This window comes from Nannospalax galili, unplaced genomic scaffold (assembly GCF_000622305.1).
Source record: "Nannospalax galili isolate Female #2095 unplaced genomic scaffold, S.galili_v1.0 scaffold424, whole genome shotgun sequence".
Taxonomy (NCBI): domain Eukaryota; kingdom Metazoa; phylum Chordata; class Mammalia; order Rodentia; family Spalacidae; genus Nannospalax; species Nannospalax galili.
In genome coordinates, this window is record NW_008352334.1 from 62,137 (window position 1) to 86,593 (window position 24,457).

Here is a 24,457-nt window from a genome sequence, read left to right on the forward strand (position 1 = left end):
AAAAAAAAAAAAAAAAAAAAAAGTGGCATCGGCTCCCATTTAATTCACTTAACACTTAACAAAAATCAGGGTGAAACAATTCATACACGGACACCAAGTCAAGTCGCCTGAATTCTCTAAAAGGAGAAGTGAACTGTTATTTCTCTCAAAAGGGACACAAAACAAAGAAAACACAAAGTAGTAGGTGACCAGGGGACAGCAATGCAGAAGTTCCTATTTCTTTCCTTTTTTGAAAACAAAAAGACCTTGAATTATTTTTGACTTTTGGTATTCAAACAAACCAATAATATTTTTTTTTGTCTTTTTGAGACCCTGTCTCAAAAAAAGACAAAAAAATAAATAAATAAATAAAATAAATCTAGTTTATTAGCTGTAAGGAATCAAACGAAGCTTTTTTGTTTTGAGGAAGGAGAGGAAAAGAGAGAGAGAGAAAAAAAAAGGCTCAGCTATTTAAAATCTAACAAGCAGGAAAGAATTATTTGACCAGAAATATGCTTACCTGACAATCATCTACTTTAGTCCTGACAATTCCATGCATGTACTGCTTATCCAGAGTGGGAGTAATCCCAAAACTATTCCCCATAAAGAGATTTTCAATTTTTCCATCAGGATGGCTAATTTCTACAGTGCCATTTAAAATAACATACCAGGAGTCAAGCTATAGAGGAAGAAAGAAGCACAATGTCTTTCACCAAGTTGTACAATGCCTGTGGGTCTCTGTGTACTGCTAAAATGGCTGTAACAGCAGCAACACAGAACTGAACTTGACAATGGAGTTAATGCATACTGAATTCCTGGAATAGTGCCCACAACACAATCAACCCAAGATTCCTAATGATTAATTTACAAAAACCAGTAAAATCTGAGGGTGTCTTTACCTTTAGGGCACATCTAACGAAATATTCAAAATTTCAAATACTAACAAAACTGTCTTCATTTATATAAAAATGTTCAAAACAAACGAGATATATACCCATTGAGTCTGATCTGGCAGCTCTATTTTTAAACATCTACTACTGTATAAGAGTGAAAGAATATGGATTTTTCTTTAATAGTCAACCTTTTTATTAGCTAAAACTGTCTACTACCTCAGTGCTGAGTTTATAGGTGGGTGCTACTATGTCTGACTTTTTTATGTAGGTTCTGGGGATTGAACTCAGATCCTCACACTTGGTGATAAACACTTCAACCAACTGAGCTTAAAAATGATGATGTAATATTTTATGCTATAGAGATGTAGTAATTTGGTTAGCCATTGCCAGTTCTTAGTTTATATTTTGGTATACTCAATTTTTCTATTACTAATATGCCATAATAAACTTCCTTTGACATAACTGTTCAAGTTTTATTATGTCCTCTGGAGAGACAATGGTAAAGTATAACAAGAGGTTAGACTGGGAGCATTAGAGCCAATGCTAAGAATTTCTAAATTTATTTCTCAGCATTAATCCTACAGCAGCATTTTCCAATCTTGTACCATCTTCTTCTACACATCTACAAGTAGACACGTGAGGAGTTTCAAAGACAGAGCTGCAGCAGTCCACTAGGAGGCAGGCACGGCACCAATATAATGCCCCTCGCTTCTTTTAATACACATTCATGGGTGATGAACACGAGAGTTGGCAAACACTTAAAACAGTAATAACATGCATACACAAATGGACACCAATCAAGAATTCTTCGAAGAGTCTTACTACCAAATTTGAAAAAAAGTTCTTTGCTAGGAAACCAACAGTTAAGACAAAGTAAAGCAAAATGAAGTTAACCTCTTCAGAAATTCTAGCTACTCTAACTCAGTATTCATTCAAAATAGTTTAAATTCAAGAGTTGGGATTTTATACAAGCTTATAGAATTAATAATATAATTATATATTATAATTTAAAATTTGTACTGATACCAAACGAGACGTGACATTTATTTCTTAACGTACCTCTTGCCCATCTTCAAGAATAATAGCTCCAGCTTGCTCCACCACTTCAAAAATCATCACAGAGCAGAGTTCTCTCCTTACAGACATGGTCATGTTTGCAAAGGCAGGGAGCTGGTGCATAAACTCAAGTAACTGTTCTATAAAAAATCAGAAATTCTAGTATGAAGATAAAGGACAATATCTTTATCTTATTTTTTGTCTTTTTGAAATAGCATTTCTCTGTAGCTCCAGCTGGCCTGGAACTCATTATGTAGATCAGGCTGGCCTTGACCTCTGTCTTCCAAGTGTTGGGACTACAGGCCTGCGCCACCATGCATAACAAAATTTAGAATTCAAAAACCAATTTTGTAACCTTTTATAAACTTTTGCTACTAAAGTAGAAAATTAAAGTATAACACGACTATAAGACTGTTGAATAAAAATAGGCTATTTAGTAGATTACATGTGTGCACATACTGATTTATAGACACCCCCCCACATATATTTACTCACATACAAATATGGGCATACTGAAGACAGAACGAAGAAACCACACACATTCAGATGAAGGTGTAAAGTTTATACAATCTGAAAAGCTAGAGAAGCCACTCTGTGGCAGTTTAGTTTTGTGATGTCCTTTGATTTGAGAGATCAGTGAAAACCCTTTTGTCCAATCTTACCAAGACAGAATTTTCTTAATGCTATTAATGTCAGTAAATTATACCTAATGTGAACTCTAGCTCAAGATTTGTTAAATCTACTAGCTAAGCTTTTACTAAATGTTTATGGGTTCCTGAGGCTATTTTAACACAGAGAGATACAAGAGAGCATATGTAGATGGAGCACACTACAAGCTTCCACAGAAAGGACTATACAAAGATGCTCCACCCTCAGGGATAAATGGAATTAATTATAATCCAATTTTTAGAAACCTCCGTAAAAATAGTGTAAACTAGGTATTTACAGCATAAATAGATACTAAACTTACTTCCTTAAAGATACATCAACACCATTAATATTTAATTTTCCAACTAACATAATTAACTAGTTCTGAAAGAAACATGCACAGGTTTTTTTTGGTCGTTTTTGAGACAGAGTCATTCTATAGCCCCAGCTGGCCTAGAACTCACTATGTAGACCAGGCTGGCCTCAATCTCACAGAGATCTGCCTGCTTCTGCTTCCCAAGTGCTGGGAATTAAAGGCATGCACCAGCAGGCCTGGCATAAATATGCATAAAGGTTTTTTTTGTTTTGTTTTTTGTTTTGTCTTTTTGAGACAGGGTCTCCCTGTAGCTCCAGCTGGCCTAGAACTCACAGACTTGAATGATGGAAGCCTGTATGGACATTCTTACTACCATTTTAGATACACTGAAAGTTATCTAGTTAAGGGGTTCTTGAATTCCACAAAAACTATGAAATAATAAATATACGTTATTTTAAGTAATTAAGTTTTAGACTAATGTGTTAAGTGGTAATAGATAATTATCCATATATGGTTACAAACTCTTAGGTGAACAGATATGCTTCTCACCAATGTCGTCATCAGTTTTGTCTGCAGGTTCTTTTTCAAGACATTCTCGAACAAGATCTCGACCCTGCAGTGGATCTGTTCGATCAATCTCTTCCTCCTCTTCTTCCTCATCCTCAGAATCAACAGGTCCTTCTGGAAGACGTGTTAAATCTACATCTCCTACTTCACTCTCTGTAGCCTACAGAAAAAAACTTCAATTACTTATTTTATGTTAAAAATATAGATCACACTGGAAATGGACCAAAATAGCCCCAATTACCAAATATAAAGAATTAGGCAACAGGGGCTGGAGAGATGGCTCAGCAGTTAAGAGCACTGGTTGTTCTTGCAGAGGACCCAAGATCGAATCCCAGCACCCACATGGCCGCTAACAACTGTCTGTAACTCCAGTCCGAGGGGATCCGACAGCCTCTTCTGACCTCCACGGGCACTGCATGACACGGGTGCACTTACCTACATGCAGGCCATACACGCATCCAATGGAATGATACAGAAAACAATGCTCTACCTAAAATGGGAGACTTATCCTTCCCTTATCTACGTGTAGACCAGAACCAGTATAAAATGCAAATATCACTAAGTGTATTAATAGGTGTTTTCCAATAACCACTTGTTTTTCTTTATGCCACTTAATTTTTATTTTATGTGTATGAAAGTTTTGCTTCCATGTATGTAAGCATAGGGGTATGTCATACAATGCCCATGGAAGTCAGAAGAGGGTGATGAATCCTGGAACTGAAGTTTCAAAAGGTTGTTAGCTGCCATGTAGATATTGGAAACCAAACCCAGGTCCTCTGTAAGAGCAGATGGTGCTCTTAACCACTGAGCCATCCCTCCAGCCCCACACTTGTTTTTGTTAAAAGAACATAGCTTCCTGAAACAAAGTAAAAGAAAAAGTTTAACAATAACTATTGTGAGTACATTTTAGTCTGTTGTACTTATGGTGAAAACATTATTCTTTCATTGTAAAGACAAAGTCTAGTACTCTAGGCAATCATAGAAATTAAGAACAGAAGCTTGGAAGAAGGTAGAACAGTACTGAAAAGTGCTAACACTGCCCCATTGTAAAGGACTAAACAAATCCTCATCACTTCCTAATGTCTTATTTGGTTTAAAAAATGTGCACAGTGAAGACAATTCAATTAATTAAAAAAACTAACAATCACAACTTTGGAAGCCTGTCAATGTCAGCTATCTCAAGAAAAGCAGGTTTTAAAAAATATAAGATGTCATTCACAGACAATAAAGGTATTGGGGCTGGAGAAGATAGCTCAGCAGTTAAGAGCACTGGCTGCTCCTCCAGAGGATCTGGGTTCAGCTCCCAGCTCCCACAGGGCAGCTAAAAACCATCTCTAACTTATGTTCCAGGGGATTCCCATGCCCTCTTCTGGTCTCTGCAGGCATTGCATGACATGGACACTCTGAGATACATGCAGGCAAAAAATTCATACACATAAAAATAAATCAGAAGAAAAATTTAAAAATGAAATTATCTTTAAAAAATTGTCTTGAAGTACATGATTAGATACTTCTATTTCACCTCTACATATTACAGAAAATCATGAATATTAAAAGTAGTTCCATAAAAAAGTTGAGCAAAGGAATTTTCTTATAATAAATGTCATGTAAGCAAAGATGGGTACTTAGGGAATACTATGAAGAGTCAAAGTATTTGTCTCATTCCTCCTTAAACATTTACTGCTCAGTCTGCCCAGAAGATGCTCTACTTTTTTTAATGGACTGCTGTTTCTTTCCATCATAAACTAGTGGGAAACCTGTATCCTAGGACAATCTACAGTAGAAAGGGACTTTTGAAACTGTTACTTATGCTGACCTGGAAAACAACAGAGCAAACAGCCCAAGGCCATATGGTAGTGTCTTTCTGTGATGGGTGAAAACTCAAAATAAAGATGAATAAAACATACATGTTTCAAGCAAGGCTGAGCATTCAGCCACACCAATCCTCTGCTCAAGGCTCAGGGAACATCACAGAAGAGGGGGCAGAAAGAATGTAAAATGCAAAGGATGAGAAGGAGTCCTGTGAAATGCTGGCCTCTGGACATGACATGCATACATGAACTCACAGCAACTGTGGTTGGCTGTGTTAAGATTAAGTCAGTTAAAAAACTTGGGGATGGCTGGGCATGGTGGTGTAGGCCTTTAGTCCCACACTCAGGAGGCAGAGGCAGGTAGACCTCTGTGAGTTCAAGGCCATCCTGGTCTACATAGTGAGTTCCAGGCCAGTGGGGCTACAGGGAGACCTTGTCGCAAAAAGATAAAAAAAAAAGAAAAAAGCTATCTTACCTAGTATTTTTAAAATCCCGAACTGGGTATTTAATTTGGATTACTAACCATCTACTACTTACAGCTGCACAGAAATCCAAAGGAAGTATAAATTGTGCACAAAACAGGACTCTTGAGTAGCGGTTACCAGAGTCCTAACTTGAGCCTAACTTGAGTCCTAACAAAAGCCAGAAAAATAATGTGCTGACCCACAGAGAGGGCAGTGGTGGCAGGCAGGCTGTGTGCTGCAGGCCTCTCTGGCTCCCTGTGGCTTGCTGATATTTCTCCGTCTTCTCATTGATGGTGTCACTGGTGGTCTTTGCAGCACATGTTCTTTCTCTGTCTAGCACACTTTTCTATCGCTCCATTACTTACTTTCTTTCTGTTTCTGCCTATCTTACTTGGAGTTCTCCTCCTTCTCTTCATGTTCATTTTTATTTTATTCAGCTTTTTAATTTTTGAAACTTTCATAGATGTTTCCAATGGATTTTAATCACATCTGGCCCCTCTACCTCCCCTTGACCTTTTCCCAATATATCTACCTTCCCACTTCCAGTCTTTTTATTTAAAAAAACAAAAAACAAAACAAAACAAAAAACCCAAAAAACCTGCTGAGTCCAGTTAGTGCTGCCCACATGTACATGGTGATGGTGTTACCCACTGGGGTATGGGTAACCTGCCACTGGTTATCCCTCAGAGAAAAGTGACTTTCCCCCCCACCGCAGCCATCAACTGCCAGTAGCTGCTTAGCTAAAGGTAGGGCCTTGAGAGCCTCTATCCTCTCCATCCTGAAGGTTTGGTTTGGTTTTTTTGGTGTTTTTGAGACAGGGTTTCCCTGTAGCCCTAGCTGGCCTGGTACTCTGTAGACCAGCCTAGCCTTAAACGCACAGAGATCTGCCAGTGTCTGCTGGGATTAAAGGCGAGTGCCACCACACCTGGCAGATAAGCTACCTTTGAACAGCTGTCTTTTGATGTGTGGACCTAGCTCTTTCCCTCCTTCCCTCTCCTCCCTTTCTTTCAGAGGGAGTCTTGTACTTCATGAAAATACATACACGTGGGCTTCAAACTCTGGTTTGTATCTAAGAATGTGAATTTCTGCTCTTCCTGCAGCCACCTGGGATTATACACAGGCACTTGCCACCAAGGTCAGTTTATACTATGCCAGGATTACTGAATTTAGCATGCTAGACAAGCAACCACCCTACCAACTGAGCTACAACCTCTGGCTCATCCCTATCGCTTTGTCTGCAGTACTGGGCATCCAATCCAGGGCCACTAAGACTCCTCTATCCAAGGTATAGATCCAGATCCTGAAAATTCTTTTTTTTAAAAAAATATTTTATTTTATGTGTATGAGTGTACTGTCTGCATATATGTGAGTACACCCGTGTTGTGTAATGCCAGAATGTCATGGAGGTCAGAAGAGGGCTTTGGATTCCCTGGAACTGGAGTTAAGAACGGTTTGTAGCCGCCATGTGGGTGCTGGGAATAGAACCCGGGTCCTCTCCAAGAGCAGTCAGTGCTCTTAACCTCTGAGCCATCTCTCCAGCCCTGTAGATCCTGAAAATTCTTAATGGAAAAGAATCCTAACTTCAAGGCAATGGTATTGGGAGGAGGAGTTTTGAACATCTGTAAGTTCATAAAGAAAGTGAATTAGATCATTAAAATCCTCATGAATGGGAGACCAGCACCCTTGTAAGGGACAAGAGGGAGCTCACTCGCCTTTTTCTTCACTTGCAGGAAGAACCAGATGGTGCCATTTACAGACCAGAAAGGTCCTTCAGAGAGACCAAAATTGCCAGCATTTTAATCTGAAATTTCCAGCTTCCGAATCAATATATTTCTACTGTTTATAAATTACCCAATCTATGGCATTTTGTTACAGCAGCCCCAATGGACTATGAACAGTGTCATATAGGGGCAATTCTATTTCACGACTAATGAGTATGCATTTGTAATGCAAAAATAGAGAATTTCATTAAGGAAGTATAAACTTTAAAATAAATAGATGCAACAAGTGGGTATGGTGGCTCACATCTGCAATCTTCGCATTTGAAGGGCTAAATCCCCAGGTTCCTGGCAAGCCTGGGCCCTGTCCTCACAAAGTAGGGGTGGGAGTGAGGGAAGAAGTAAAAAGGCTTCAAAAAAAGGAAACTTGGGCCAGGTGTGGTGGTGCACGCCTTTAATCCCAGCACTTGGGAGGCAGAGGCAGGTGGAGCTCTGTGAGTTCAAGGCCAGCCTGGTCTACATAGTGAGTTCCAGGCCAGCTGGGGCTACAGGGAGACCCTGTCTCAAAAAAACCAAAAAAAGAAAAAAAAGAAACTTGAAAACTCAAACAGAAGAGAGGGACAAAAGACATCACTATTTTTTAACACAGAATCACAGCGACTGGGAAGATAATACCAAGAGTTGGCAGAAACATGAGTGATAATCATTGATATGGAATATTTAGGACTGAGCTCCAGGTTTCAGACCCTCAAAAAGATTATAACTAGATTAAGCACTGGGGCGCAGAGGGGATATATTGGAGGATTAGTAAGACAAGTACTGAACCTCTTTTGGTTTCCTTTCCTGTCACATGAACATGTCTATGAGTGTATGCCTAAGTATATTGTGGTGAGACAGACAGTCTGAAGTGATTTTCTGATGACTTGATCTTCCCCAAATAAACCATCAGAGGATATCCTTTTCCTGTTTGCAGCTAGATAAGCACGAAACTATAATAAGAGGAACACAGATTGGAATTACAGTGTCATAAAAACTTTTTTAAAAAAATCACATTTTCAAGTTTAGAAAAGTATTAAACCAGAATCTCACACTTTGAATGCTTCTCTCATTTGTATTCTGATTTTCAGGATTTCATTTAACCTTTTTCAGGGACCATGTAGTGCTTAAGCTTCCTCTTTGTTGTCCTGCTCAGGCAGGAATTCCACGAAAGTAATCTTTCACAGTTAAGCAGACCATGCAAAGCCATTCCATAATCTCTCCTTTGCCTTATAAAATGAAGTTTCAGTTAGCAGAGATCTTTTGCATTTTCCTTCTAACCAGTAATGGTATTTATTTTTAAAGATTTTTCTACATTATTTCCTAAGGGATCAAGCAGTGCTTGACTCAGCAAAAAATACAAGAGCCAGTAAGACATAAACTCAGACCTGTATAAATTTACTCTGATGATGCAAAAATGGCAAGTTTATACAAGGTACTGTTTAAAAAGCTCATTTGGAAAAGTGGTGTTAAGTCACAGAAAAACTGTAGTCAGGGTTCCAAGGGGGGAAACACCATTTTATTTGCTGGAGAAAACACACCTAAGAAAAAGCAAACATGATGAGGAAATACTGTATGGCTCTGCCATGGGGCAGAGTCTAGAATCCAAAGTGCAGGAATAGTGGACTGCAGAACCAGATGGAAGAGAGCAGCGAGAAGTGAAGTGGAATTTGCAGTCAAGATCTGATTAAGGTGACACTGCAGCTTCAGGATAAACACAGGACTGAACAAGTTACAGTATTCTTACAATTTAAGTAGGAGTCTAAATCAAAGGCAATAGAGGGGAAAAGATGATTTGAGACTTTGACAAGGACACAGATGATAGTTTTCACTTTCCTGATAGTGGGGATCAATATAGGGCCCTGCACATGCTAGGCTGGCTCTACTGTTAAATCACCACAGACTCCTCTAGCTGGATCTCTCTTCCAGAAATTGGCCCCACTCACAGCACTCATGCTCTCTCTGGCTAAGATTTGACAAGAAAGCATAAAGTGTTGTGGCCATGCAGTGGCTCCCCATTTACAGCTGCCAGGTAAGTTTATAGTCCAACCTAGTGCTTGCCTCCACGTTCGCTGGTATGGAGGCCGGGCTAGGCTTGCCCTGCTGGCTCTCCCTGTAATGCTGCCTATGGGGCACTGCTGGCTCTCTTCTACTCCTCTCCTGCTTTAAGGCCAGGTCAAGGCCCCCTTCCCATGGTTGGGACGCTCTCCATTGGAATAAGGGTAATTTTGTGCCAGTCTTCTTATAAATCTGCACACTTTAGTTAAACACTGAATGGCATCCCTACCAGCCAGATAGTATTCTTAACAGAAATGCTAAAGATGGGTGGAAGAGAACACTTAGTGGATAAGGCTAGGTGAAGTGACACATACCACCCATGAGTGGAAATGTGGTAGCAAAGTCTGGTAGGCCAGGCATCAGAGCTGACAGAGGAGCAGACTGTGCTGTGCAGGTTTTCAAGAGCCTTCTTCTACAGAAACAATCGTATGGGGGGGGGGGGTAAGTGGTTCTGTGCCTCAGGCAACACAAAGAGTCAACAAAAAGACTTTGTCTTTTGTCTTTTTAAAAAAATTATTTTATGTGTATGCATGTATTGCCTACATGTAGGTAAGTGCACCTGTGTCGTGCAATGCCCGAGGAGGACAGAAGAGGCTGTTGGAACCCCTGGAACTAGAGTTACGGACAGTTATTAGCTGCCATGTGGGTCCTGGGATGCAAACCTGGGTCTTCTGCAAGAACAACCAGTGTTCTTAACTGCTGAGCCGTCTCTCCAGCCCCCCTTCTCTCTCTCTCTCTCCTTCCCCCCCTCCCTCCCTCTCTCTCTTTTTAATATCGGTCCAGCTCTTAAGACAATACTGAGATAGAAAAAGGAACCTAGAAAAAAGCAGTCCTTATTTTCTTGAATGCTCTTTGAAGATGCATAAAAGATTTAAAGAACATTCTAGCATCTTAATGCATAACTTGAGCTAAATTTTAAGCTAATCTGATTATAAACAGTCACCTCGGAACCATCACTTGCAGTTCTCTCTGACATGGGAAATACTTTAGTGTCTTTGTGCCCGGGGACTTTCATTTTTTAACCACAACAGACACATTCCAAAGAAGGCAGTGCATCTGAGTACAGCCATGGTTATCCATATAAAATGGTGTAAGTGGGGCTGGAGAGATGGCTTAGTGGTTAGGAAAACTGGCTATTCTTGCAGAAGACCTGGGTTCAAATCCCAGCACCCACATAGCAGCTAATAACTGCCTGTAATTCCAGTTCCAGGGAATCCAATACATTCTTCTGTCCTCCGCAGGCATTGCATGACAGGTGCACTTATCTACATGCAGGCAATACACATATACTTATAAAATTAAAAAAATTAAAACAAAAAACGGCATAAGCAACTGCTGCTGGCACAGCTTATCTCTTCCAAATTTACAAATTAAAAGTAGCATCATCGAAACCTCAAATGCCTGAATAACCACACAATTAAACTGTAGTTGGCTGGCTCAGTTATTAGCAATGTTCATCTCTAAAGATGTTTTCATAGCTTTAACAACTATTCCTCTAAAGGTAGCCCAAGGTCAAGAGAAAGATTGATATTTAACTTTCAGTACTGAATATCTAACTATTCTTATCTTTGGCCTACTTTCCAGGATCTGATTAGAAATGCACACAACACACACACACACACACACACACACACACACACACACACATGCACACACGCACACACACTTTAGCCAAATGGGGCTGAAGATGGCTCGGCGACTAAGAGCACTGGCTGTTCTCGCAAAGACTGAGGTATGTGCATGTGTGTATGCGTGTGTACAAAACTAAAATTAATGTGGCTACTGAAAAATTTAAATGTATGTGGATCACATTAAATTTCTACTAGTCAGCCTTGAAACACAATGCATACGTGAATTTGTGCATAAACCAACGATCAATACCACGTTTCTTCTAGTTATTTTATTAAAAGTGTTTTATGTTCTATACCCATCATCTCCAAGAAGACGAACTATTGAGCTTTAGGACCTAAGGTACCACATCTAGGGAGCTGCATTAGACATCCTACACCAAGCAGTTCCATGGTAAAGAACCATAGTGGGCAAACCAAATTAGGATTTGATCTCATCTGATTATGTTAGGATTCTCTCTGTGCAAAGTTTCTCTCAGAGCCTCTTTCTACTACAAGGATTGCCAAAAAATCTTGGATTGTTTCTTTTGAGTTTTTAGAAACAAGCCCATAAATTATTCACTACTTAGCTTTCAATTTTATTCATGTTTTACAAAAAAAAAGCTTAACGCAAAAGCAACTATAACTTTATTTGTAAATTTTACTTATGGATGACATCTATAACCATAATAAAAATCAGTCCTTTTAAAGTGCAAGTCATTTCAAAAAACCTTTTCTAAACCAAGACATGATGCCTGTAATCCCAACTCAGGAAGCAGAGGCAAGATGACTGAGATTTTCCAGGTCAGCCTCAGTTAGAAGGGCAATACTGTTTCATAAACAAAAACAACAAAACCCTTCTTTACCCAAGGTAAGTGTTCTCTACTATATGGATTTAACTGAACAGAAGAAAGTGAATACCATAGTTACACTGCTGGACTTTGCAGAATCACCTCTTTAATTAGGCTTACAAATTTGCACCAGTAATATAAAGCATACCTTCCCAAAAATCTTATGCTTGAATGTCACCCAGGAACTAGAAGATACATGATCATCTAGAAGATAAGCATAGGACATGCAGGTTGGAAGTCTGTGTGTACAGTATACACCATGAGGAGTTACCTGATAGATATCGGATAAACTGCTGCTCCCAGAGTCGCTGGCAATGCTGCAGCCAGACTGACTAGAAGACACATGAGCCACCTGAGGGTGAGGACTGTCTGTGAGCTGCATCTTGGTAAGATCAGCTGGAAGCTGAAGAGAAAAACTTGAGTTATTCTGAATGCCAAACTTTACTATTCGAGAGTCCTTGACATAGTGCAACTTTTACAGCACATTTTTATGTACACTGTACATAAAACAGGTACAGAAAGTCAGAAATCCTTTTGAACCTAAGTCTTCATTCTTAGCAAAAAATTTTGAAATATTAAGAACCGAACAACACTCTCTAAAACAGACAGTTTTAACAGAGGCAAGCACACTCAACAGCTTTCTAAAGAGACTACCATGACTAACTGTACGTTAGGAGACATTTGGCTCTTCTGTTCCCCCCTCCCCAAATAACAGCTGCTTCCACTGTGAAGAGGAGGAATGATACACACACACACACACACTCTAACCCTCACACACTCACTCACAGATAGTGTACTTGAATAAAACAGCAATGTTTGAGGTTAAAGAAGACTATCTGGCAGGCAGTCCAACTTAAACTGGTTATATTCAAGATTCAAAAATTTTGAACATTTATACATATCTTTGCATTATTTTGTAGGTGGTTCCTGGAACATTTATTAGTGATCAAAATGATTTAATAAATGCTGGTGCTAGGTGCAGGGATATAAGGAGGAAATAAAGAAAATGGGGTTAGTAAGATGGATCAGTGGGTAAACCTGCTTGCAGCTAGGTCCTACAATCTGAGTTGAACCTATGAAATGCACATGGTGAGGAGAGAACCAACATATGCCATGGTATGTGAACAGGTGTGCACACACAGATACACAAATGAAATGTAATTAAAAAAACAAAAAGGAAATGACTTCACCAATTGCTCTTTAATATGATCACCTTTATCAAAGATGCAGATGGTACAGTGCATTTCACTCCATGAAACAAAACACTTATCTCATAGATAATGCTATGTAACAGATAAGGTTATTTTTATCATTGGAAAAAATATCCCTTCAATTTGCTATTTGGGACCATTAAATACATTTAAATTTTAAAACACAGTTCCTTGTTGCATACCTACAATTTATATGAAAGTTATTTTAAAGGAGAAAATGGGCAAGTTTGAATTCTGCTAGCTCAAGAGTAGTTTCTGTGACTATAGAAACTGCACAAAGAAATCACACCATAAGCTGTTGCTGTTGGGTTTAGTAATTCAGACAGATTGTACCACTAAGATAAAGAACACACATGCTCAAAATGTCCAAGGCAAAGAAACCTGGAACAGAGACATAAAACACTGACTGAGATAATGTCAATGTGGAACTAAACAACAACAATAACAAGAACAAAACACAAAAAATTCTGACAAGCAGAGTATAGAATGGTGGTCAGCAGAGACTGGGGGTAGGGAACGGGAAAGGAAGACCACGGGTTATGTGAACGAAGTTTCAGTTAGACAAGAGGAATGAGTTTTAGTCAAAGATTACACAACACAGTAACTATAATTATTAACAATGTATTACAGATTTCAAAAAAGCTAAGAGTAGATTTTAAATGCTCTAAGCACAAAGAAAAAAGTATTTTCTATACTGGGTAGGCTGATTTGATCATTCCATAGTGCATACACATATCAAAACACCATAGCGTACCGCACAAATATGATCATTTGTCAATTAAAAATAAACTTCAAAATGGGGTGAAAATGACAACATTGAAATAGGAAGAAGCCACACATGGGGTAAAATTTTGGCAGAGATCTCTCTATAACAGATAAAATAAGCCCACCAATAAAGATTTGTACATAGTTAACAAACTTCACCTACAGTACATGTATATACAGACTATAACCCCAAACTATAGAACACGCATTCTTTAGGGTATACATAAAATAGTTCTAAGAATAAGGCAAGGCTGAATAAATATTAAGACTAAAGTCTGAGAAAACACAATAATCACCTTACAAAGGTAAAATAGCCAAAAGGAATTATTAAGTATTGGGAAATTGTAAAATGAACCTCTCAACCATTCATAAGTCAATGAAATCACATTGGAAACAAGAAAATATCTAAACAATAAATTAAAATGCTACATGTTAAAATGAGACTTTAAAGTCATTCTTTTTAAAAAAAATAGTAAATAAATAAATTTATTGTCTTTTTGAGACAGGGTCTCCTTGTAGCCCCAGCTGGTCTGGAACTTGCTTTGTAGACCACACTGGCCTTGAACTCACAGAGGTCCACCAGCCTTTGCCAGGACTAAAGGTGCGTACCACCACTCCCAGCTAAAGTCATTCTTAGATAGTGTAGTGGTGTACATCTCTCATACCAGCACTCAGGAAGTGAAGGCAGGAAGACCAGGAATGCAGGGCTAGCCTTGCCTACATAGAGCTAGAGGCCAGTCTGAACTACAATAGACCCTCTATCTGAAAAACAAAGGAATAAAAAAGTCATTTTTAAAGGCCACTTGGATATTTAATGTGTGTATTATAAGAGGTTAAGGAGAAAGTCAATGGTATCTGACTACAATAGAACATCCCAAATATACTGATGGATGGATGTCATAGACTGTGATGGTTCAAACTGACACGCCTGGACAAGGGAACCTCAACTGAGGAACTACCTCCACCAGAATGGACTGTGGGCATGTGTAAGGGGCGCTGTCTTGATTGCTAATTGATTCAGAAGGGCCCAGCCCACCGTGGGCCGTGCACTCCTGATACAGGTGGGCCTGAGGTGAGTAAGAAAGGCTATGTAAGAATGTAGGCCTGGAATGAGCCAGGAAGCAGCTTTTCTCCAAGGTCTCTTGTTTCAGTTCCTACCTCCAGGTTCCTGTGACTTCCCTGGACAATGGGTTGTAACCTCTAAGACAATAAACCCTTTTCTCTCTGGGTTGGTTTTGGTCAGTATTTTTATCATAGCAACAGAGAGCAAACACAACACAGATCACAAATCAGGAGAGAAGCAGGTAGAAAAGCAAAGACTGAAAATAGTTTTAAAATGTCAGAAGTTTGAACTGAGGTGTCATGGGTAAAATATACTTCAAGATTCCTACAAATGGGATAGGGAGTTGGCTTAGTGAGTAAGAGGACCTGAGTTGAAACCACTAGTACCCATGAAAATACCTGGGTATTGGGTGCATATACCTATAACTCCTGCACTGGGAGGCTGAAGACATGGATTCCAAGAGCTTACTGGCTGGTCAGTCAGACTAGCCAAAATGGTGAGCTTAGGGTTCAATGGGAGACCCTGTTGAGGGAATGAGGAAGGAAATGACAGGGGAATACACTCAACATCCTGCTCTGGTCTCCATGTGTGTACTCATAGGCACACATACCCCTACACACCCAGGCACCACACAGCAGTCCCCCACCCCCAAGAGTCCTACAAAGTTAAGAAGACCAAGGAGAAGGTTACCTATGAAAGTAATACAATCACCCAAAGCCAGAGAACAAGGTGCAGACTGGCCTGGTAATACTAATATATTGAGCAACCTTCACTCCTACCAGTCTCTGATGGGACAGGACGACGGACGGACACGGCAACGATGACTCTGAGACAGCACAGTTAAGCAGTGTGCCCAGTCTCACATCCCACTAAGTAGTGGAGTGGTGATTCACACTGGGTCTATTTGATGTTAGCATTCTATAGACCATATTCTCCTAGGAACACTAGTGGTGACACGAAGATGAAAACAGATGGGTTTTGCTTTTGAGGATTTCAGTTTATGAGTGGAAAGACATTATAAGAATGAAACATCTGCATTCCACATTATGAGGTTATGTTAAACTTTTATAGGAATTCTTCTGGCCTCTGTAAGAGATGAGAACAGTAACGAAGGTGGCGATAGTTCACACCTGAATGCTCCTTAGGTAATGAGTATGTGAATGTGGCAAATGCATTCTACTTGTCTTTTACAAAGATGAGCCGATTTAGGAATGAAACCAAATGAGGTGGATGTTTCATGATATTAAGTTCGAAGGTTTTGTTTACTCTGTAACAAACAAAATGGAAAACTCTTATTCTTCCAACACAGATCTGTGACTTCTTAAACCTCCTCTGCTGTTTTTTTGTTTATCTGTTCTTTCTCCTTTTCTTCATGTATGACTCCAACTGATCTACCTGACCTTTCACCAGCAAACTCATTTATTCATCCCATCATCCTTCTAAGCCCATTAGCCCTGGCAAAATGTCCTCTTTTTAAGATTCCCTCATGCATTTCGTACCTCTGAACTTGTGTGATCTGCTGGAGATCATGTATTCGTAAAGACTACTATCAAAGTTTGACTGGGAAGACGGAAGGTTCTTAGCTAACAGCTTGAATACAGACATTACAGACGTATACAGTCTGCTGCCCACAGGAAAAACGTAGAAGAAAAGAGCGGTACTAAGTCAAAGCTACAGGTATAGTACAGTCATCAATACAAACTAGGCATTTAGAATTTCATTCTTAAAGGCTAGTGTGGTTTTCTGAGGATAGTGACCTGAAGGCAGCTATATTTCTCAGGCAGACTAGATTTTATTGCAGTAATAAAACACAGCAAATCTTAAAGGCTTAACCCAACAGTGTCTATTTTGAAGACTTAAAGGTCTATCAGAGAACTCTGAGGGAAACTGCCAAGAGGGCCAGATATCAAAAGTTCTTTATCTTTTGGTTCTATTATGTCAACCTGGGGCCAACTTAGGTCAGGACAACAGAAGAAACAGCTGAAAAGTTTGCCAACCTTGCCAGCTATCAGAAAGATCGTTCTTTCTGAGTCAGACCAGCAAAAAGAAAGAGGAAGCCAGGCGTGGTGGTGCACACCTTTTTAATCCCAGCATTTGGGAGGCCAAGGCAGGCAAATCTCTTTGAGTTCGAGGCCAGCCTGGTGTACAGAGCAAGTTCTGGGCCAACCGGGGCTGCAGGGAGACCGTCTCAAAAAGATACCCCCCCAAACAAAGTGTGAAAAAGATTTGTGTGATATTATGACAAATATACACTTTGGTTTTGAGTCATGGTTCCTGGCTCTTAATTTCTTCCCAGAAGCAGGCCACAGAAATGAGATTTTTCTCTTCCCTAACAGAAGTCAGAGAAACTAACTCTCCCCTTCCCTTTCTGTCTTACGTCTGGCTATAAACACTGCCTACCCATCTATACTAGATGATTGCTCTCTACATGAGGACAGAATGCCTAAGAGTCTGGGCAGACCTTGCTAAGGGTTCTTATCTAGTCCACGAGAAACAGATCTGACCCCTTTTGCACAATCTTAGTAGTTGTCCATGCTTTAATCATGCCTATGCAATAAATCTCCATAAAATCCCAAAAGCACAGGGCTTAGAACTTCCATACAGCTGAACGGACAGACACCCCAAGAGGGTGGTATACCCAGAGAAGCCCTGCAAATTCTATGCCCCTCAACTTATGTACCTCTCAATCTGTTGCCTTTGTTAATATTCTTTGTAATAAATGAATAAACCTATTTCTATGAGTTCTATGAGCTATTTGGGCAAATTAAATGAAGTCAAATAGTGGAATTTGGGAGCTCTGACTTATAGTTAGCTGGGCAGGGAAAAGGTAAAATAGCCCAAGGTTTGGTTACTGGTACCAGGGGAGAAGGTAGGAGCAGTCCAGGGAACAAAACCCTCAGCCTGTTAAATCTGTGTTATCTGTAGGTAAATAGTGTCAGGAGATACCCAGAAGGTGTCTGCAGCACAGAGTGCTTATTCCGTCTATGGGAGAAAACCCTACCTTTGGTATCTGCCATCAGAAGTGGTCTGAATACTAGGAGAATCTGAGTTTTAATTAGCTTTTCCTTCAAGATCACCAGAGCAGGCAAGACTAAAGAAAAGAACAGCTGATACAAGGAACAAATACAAGATAACATTTAAAACATATAATGTGGTCTGGTGAGAAGACTCAGCAGGTAAAGGCACCTGCTGCCAAGGCTGAATGCCTGAGTTCTATCACCAGGACCCATATGGTACAAGATGAGAACTGACTCTCTCAAGCTGTCCCCTGATGTCCACCCGCACACTGCGGCACTTATGTGCCCAGACACACGTGCACACTAAATAAATAAAAAATTAAAATATGTAATCTTATGATTTTCAAGAGTACCTACCCTAAAGTAAAGAGGTATACAAAGAGGCATGCAGAAGAACATACATTGCCAAAAACACATCTGAAACTGAGTAAGGAAAAGGAACACCTATTATGATGGAAACCAGTATGAGGTCTATTATGGAATACAGCTGCTTTTCAGTGTCCACAGGGGACTAATTCCTGAACCACTCCTGTGGACACTAACACCCACGAATGTGCTAGTCTCTTGTTAAAAAAAAAAGAAATGGTGTTGTGTTTATATATAATCTATCCATATTCTTCTCCATATTTTAAATCACTTTTAGATGACTTACAATATCTAACAACACAAATACTATGTAAATAATTGTTAATACTGTTTGGTGGATGATGACAAGGGGGGGGGAAAGCCATGTACATGTTCAGATTACCATTTATTTAAAATATTTTTGATCCACAGTTGGTTAAATACATGGATGCAGAACCCACACACTCTAAGGTTCAACGGTATTACCCTGAATTTAAAGGTGTGAGATAGATTTGTACATTTAAACCTCAGTAAGACTCCCAATCGAGTTAAATGAAAAGCAAGCTTCAAAAATTTATTTTATTGACACAGGGTCTCCCTGTAGCCCCAACTGTCCTAGAGCTAGCTGTGTAGACCAACCTGGCCTCAAACTCTCAGAGATCCACCTGCCTCTGCCTCCCAAGTGTTGGGATAAAAGGCATGTGCCACCAAGCCTGGCTTAAGTTTCAAAAATTTAAAAGATACTACTATTTTTTTTTTTTTTGGTCTTTTTGAGACAGGGTCTTGCTTATGCCACAGTTGGCCTGCAACTCACTACATAGATCAGGCTGGCCTTGAACTCAGAGATATGCCTGCCTATGCCTCCCCAGTGCTGGGATTAAAGGTGTGAGCCACCATACCTAGCTGATACTTAAAAAAAAAATTTTTATTATTTTTATTTTATGTGTATGCATGTAAGTGAGTGCACCTATGTCATGCAATGCCGCGGAGGTCAGAAGAGGGCTTCGGACTCCCATGGAACTGGAGTCGAGGATGGTTCGTAGCCGCCATGTGGGTGCTGGAAATCGAACCCGGGTCCTCTGCAAGAGCAGTCAATGCTCTTAATTTCTGAGCCATCACTCCAGCCCTGATACTTTTAAAAAACCATATGAATTATATACAAACTGTGTATATATGCATATGTGTTAGGTATTAATTTCCTGGGCATATAAACATCTAGGTTTGGGGAAAAGGTTTGGAAGAATATACACTAGACAGTATTGCTTTACAGGAAAAGGACAAAGACTGGGGCTAGTGTTCCAAAATGAATGTTGGCTAATTTGAAATATTTAGCTGAATGTCAAGAAAGTATTTGTTTTGTATCTCCTGAGAGTTGGTACTACAGTAAAGAGCTGCCATGCCAGATTCTATATTCTATACACTGAAAAATGAATGGTACACACACACACACACACACACACACACACACACACACACACGAGGGATTCTTCAACCTTTACATTAAAAAACTTCCTCACCGGAAATGTACCCAAATGCTCAAATTCTGTCACCTTTAGTGAGTGATGGCTGCTGCACATCCTACCTTTTGTTTTTAATGTGTGTTCTGGGATTGAACTCAGGTCCTCACACTTGCAAGCCAAGTACTACTTCACTGACAGCCATCCCCCAGCTCTCCACATTCTGCTTAGTTTGTATGTTTACTGAAATAGGGTCTCACTATTGTTAGGTTCCTGGCAGGCTCCTAAAATGGCAGCTCAGCTCCCAACATTCTAAAACAGTGGGTTTGAACTTAACCCCGGGGGAGTCCCTCTGCTTATTAGGAGATCAACCAATCCTGAAGTAAACTACCCAGCCTATGTCATGGGAAGTTACCCAACCACCTAACTGCCTTTAAAAGATGTCTGACTGCCCCAGATGGTTGCCGTTTCCCTGCTCCCCAAGAGGCAGCACAGCGGTCTGTTTGCTCTCAAATAAACTACCCCCCCCACCGCTGTCTGGTTGGTCTTCCCTGCTCCACTTCACTTCCATACAATTATGTAGCACTGGCTGGAACTCTCTTCGTAGACCTAGTCTGGACCTCAACAGGGATCCTCATGCCTCTGCCTCCAGAGTTCTGGGATTAAAGGTATGTGCCAGCATGCCCAGTTCACATTCTGTATTTTATAGTGATGAAAAACAAGAGTGGATTATAAGATGGATTCTTATAATGCTGTGTGAGACTATAAGTACCAATAGATATGATATTAACATAAAAGGCAAAAAAAATGGGAGGAAGCGATGTAAATTGGACAAATGCAACAAAGTAGCTCTGAAGATACAACCTGTATGGGAAGGTGAGACATTACTCAGAAAGCAAAATATTTCATGTGTAAAAAGAGGATAAAGAGGAGGGGGAAGAGAGCTATACAAAGAACTATGGGAATAAAAGGAAGAAGGAGCTAAAAAGAGGTGGGACCATAACACCCAAAAATTATCTAGGGAGAAATGGGGAAAATGGGAATACTTTAAATAGAAGGGCAGGGAGGGAGGATAAGACAGGGAAAGAGGAGACATAAATAGTGCCTAGCTAGCATAAAAAAACAGAGGGAGGGGCTGGAGAGATGGCTCAGCGGTTAAGAGCACTGACTGCTCTTGCAGAGGACCCGGGTTCGATTCCCAGCACCCACATGGCGGCTACGAACCGTCCTAACTCCAGTTCCAGGGGAATCCAAAGCCCTCTTCTGACAAGCTCAAAAGAAGTGGACCATAGGAGACTGGTATTATCGAGGGAGAAATGGGGACATTTTAAAATAAAAATAATAAATAAAATATTAAAAAAACAGAGGCAATCATATTAGTCCAAAAACCTACACATGATATAAGTACATGAGTCCGTGAGTATAACTGAAGACTCCATACCAAGAAACAGTGCCAGAGAAATCTTTTGAGTTGTTGGTCAGGGTAATCCAAGAGACTCCCAAATTTACACAGGCTATTGCCACAGCCAGGACATACTTTGGACTCAGGATTTTGGAGCTGGAACTGACCTGGAAGCCACCTGCCCTGAAGGCTAGCTCTCTTAGCTTTGGAGAGTACTATGTAAGCTGGTAAGGAAGAACATCACTCTATTGTCCAGCCCCAGCTTCAAGGCTTAAAAACCACATCAACGACCAGCACAGCAAATGACATTGGTGCAGAAGTGGCATTTTTATCTTGGGGGTAATGAACACCTAACCTAATTGGACTTAAAGCCCACTCAATGGGAGGAAACTCATGTCTGGTACTATAAACCTAGCCAAATACATATAGCTGGAGAGGTCACAGATCTTAGAGAAAACCCCAAGGCTCTCATATCCCTAGACTAACGTCATTTCTTACTATGTGAAAAATATGGATCCTTAAATTTATAGACAAGTATCCCAGTGTGATGGTTTGAATGAAAATGTCCCCCACAGGCTCCAAGTATTTGGACATTTAACAGCTCAGATGGTGGCGCTGTTTTGGGAGGTCTTAGAAGGTGTGGCTATCCTGGACGAAGCAAGTCACAGGCAGTGGGCTTAGAGAGTACTAGAGCCTTCCTGGATCCCCAGTTGCACTCTTCGTTCCTGTGCCTACTTGATGATGTGAGAGCTTAACTTCTACTGCTACTGCGCCTGCTCCAGCCACCATGCCTCCCTGCCATGACGGACTGGAATTCCCTTAGAAACACAAGCTCAAATAAACTCTTCCTTCTACAAGTTGCTTTGGTCACTGTTTCTATCACAGCAACAGAAAAGTGACTAATACACCATACATCAAACGGACCTAACAGACATCTACCAAATATTCCACCCAAGTACCAAAGAATATACTTACTATTCAGTGCCCCATGGAACTTTCTGATTCTCTGTGAATTGCCCAAGCCTAAATGGCACATCCAGGATGCAACCTCTACACCTAAGACTCATGGAACATAGAACAAGGGATGAAGATAACATTAATGCATCTTTCAATTCTCATCAATGATGGTCCCTCATGCAACAGAGGGCCAGGAACATAAAAGGCCACAAATGGCCAAAACACAGAGAACATGAGTCGGCAGAGTGTGGGTCCTTGGGCAGGACTCCTATATTGAGACCTACCCACCCAGGGCTCACAGACCATTGTGGAAGATGGGGTGGAAAGATTTTAAGAGCCAGGGAGAAGCATATGGAAATAGTCCTACAGGTGCCTGGGACTCTTCTCACACAAACCTACAGCAATGGTGTCAGCATGCACAAGATCCATGCAAACTTAGGCAGACAAAAACTCAGCACAGAACCGTGGACATGAACAGCAAGTTCCAATCTTAGATGAAGAATTATTGGCAGCTGATTACTGCTAAGAAAGAAGCTGATCTTGAAGGGAGACTATAGATAGGCTGACTAAACCCCAATGGATGAACTAGCACCGAGGGGCATCTCAGGACACTAACTTCACATAATAGGCCCTAATACAAAGGACAGGATTTAAGAATGCCAGTGGGGCTGATGGGGTGGTATGGGAGGTACCAAAAGGGGAAGGGGGTATAAAGATGATTTTATGTGTGAAATACACAAAAATTCAATAAAAAAATTAAAAAAAAGAAAAGCAAAATATTTCTCTATTTGTTTTTGTTCTTTTTGGGACAGAGTCTCTCTGTAGCCCTAGCTGGCCTGGAACTATGCAAACCAGGCTGGCCTCAAACTCACAGAGATCCTCCTGTCTCTGCCTCCTGAGTGCTGGGATTAAAGGTGTACGCCACCACGCCCAGCCATATTTCTCTTTCTTTCTTTATTTTTTTTGGTCTTTTTTGAGATAGGGTCTCCCTGTTGCCCCAGCTGTCCTGGAACTCACTATGTAGAGCAGGCTGGCCTTGAACTCACAGAGATCTGCCTGTCTCTGCCTCCTGAGTGCTGGACTACAGGTGTGCGCCACCACGCCCAGCTAGTTCTCTATTTTTAATTGACTCTTTTGAATGTGAAATTCCTGGTTCTTGTTATCTCAAAATATTGCTCCTCTCCCCCAAATAAAAAATGATGTTTACCTTACACATTGTATCTGCTCATTAAATATTTTAAATATTTATACAGTAAATGAGTGATGTTGGACTTTTGAACACTTGACATTGCTGCTCAGGGTTTTGTGGTCACCTAACAGATGAAATTTCAGCATAGATGTATTCTGTATTTCACACAGGGCACAATTTCCCAAGCTTCATCTTCAAGGTATAAGTCAAGAACACTGAAAATTTAAGGTATGTGTACAGGGGGTGTACCACGGTTAAAGAACTTGGAAAACAATGAGATTTACATCCCCCAGCTTTTTAGAACACATGTATACATAAGAAGTCCCACAATACAAAAATCTATTTTACAAAGCATTCTCCAAACTTATTTTCTCTCCAACATGCACCTTACCAGTGTAAGAAATAATGCTTTCAGGTAATCTTATACATAAAAATATTTGTAGGGCACTTACATACATGCATGCCAACACTCATACACACAAAATAAAAATAAATTTAAAAACAATTTAAAACTTCAAGATTCACCTGCCACAACTAAGAACGGCAATAGGGTATCTCCTAAATGAGGAAGCCTGCTCTCTGAAGAATGAAATAAAAATTATTAGCCCTAAACATGCTTAAATTTGTGCAATCCCTCCAACAAAGAGCAATCCCCCAAAGATCACCATTAAATTAAAGTTCCTGTGTGCTGCTTATAGGAAGCCATTTTGGAGCTCTATCCTAACTTACTGTAAATATAAAGTTGCTAGTATGCTTTGAGTTGAATTTTCCATTTGAAGAAAAAGGAGTCTACTGTATATCCAAAGCTAGACGCAACAACAACAATAACAACAACAACCACCACCACCAATCAAGAAAAATCTTTACGGGTAGGAGATTTAAAAATCCTTAAAACAGGGGCTGGAGAGATGGCTCAGCGGTTAAGAACACTGACTGTTCTTGCAGAAGACCCGGGTTTGAATCCCAGCATCCACATGGCAGCTAACAACTGTCCATAACTCCAGTTCCAAGGGATCTGACAGCCTCTTCTGTCCTCTGCAGGCATTG

The 24,457-nt window shown here is 40.2% G+C and overlaps 1 protein-coding gene across 1 annotated transcript in view; it reads right to left on the minus strand.

Annotated features, from left to right (window-relative positions):
- Positions 1-24,457, minus strand: part of Rapgef6 (Rap guanine nucleotide exchange factor 6) — a 166,205-nt gene that overhangs the window by 46,356 nt on the left and 95,392 nt on the right. Inside the window, exons 7-10 of the mRNA XM_008849303.2 lie at positions 12,276-12,407; positions 3,442-3,619; positions 1,932-2,068; positions 500-658 (exon numbers count right to left, since the gene is read on the minus strand). Coding sequence (XP_008847525.1) covers positions 500-658; positions 1,932-2,068; positions 3,442-3,619; positions 12,276-12,407 — 606 coding nt within the window. The remainder of the gene's footprint in view (positions 1-499; positions 659-1,931; positions 2,069-3,441; positions 3,620-12,275; positions 12,408-24,457) is intronic.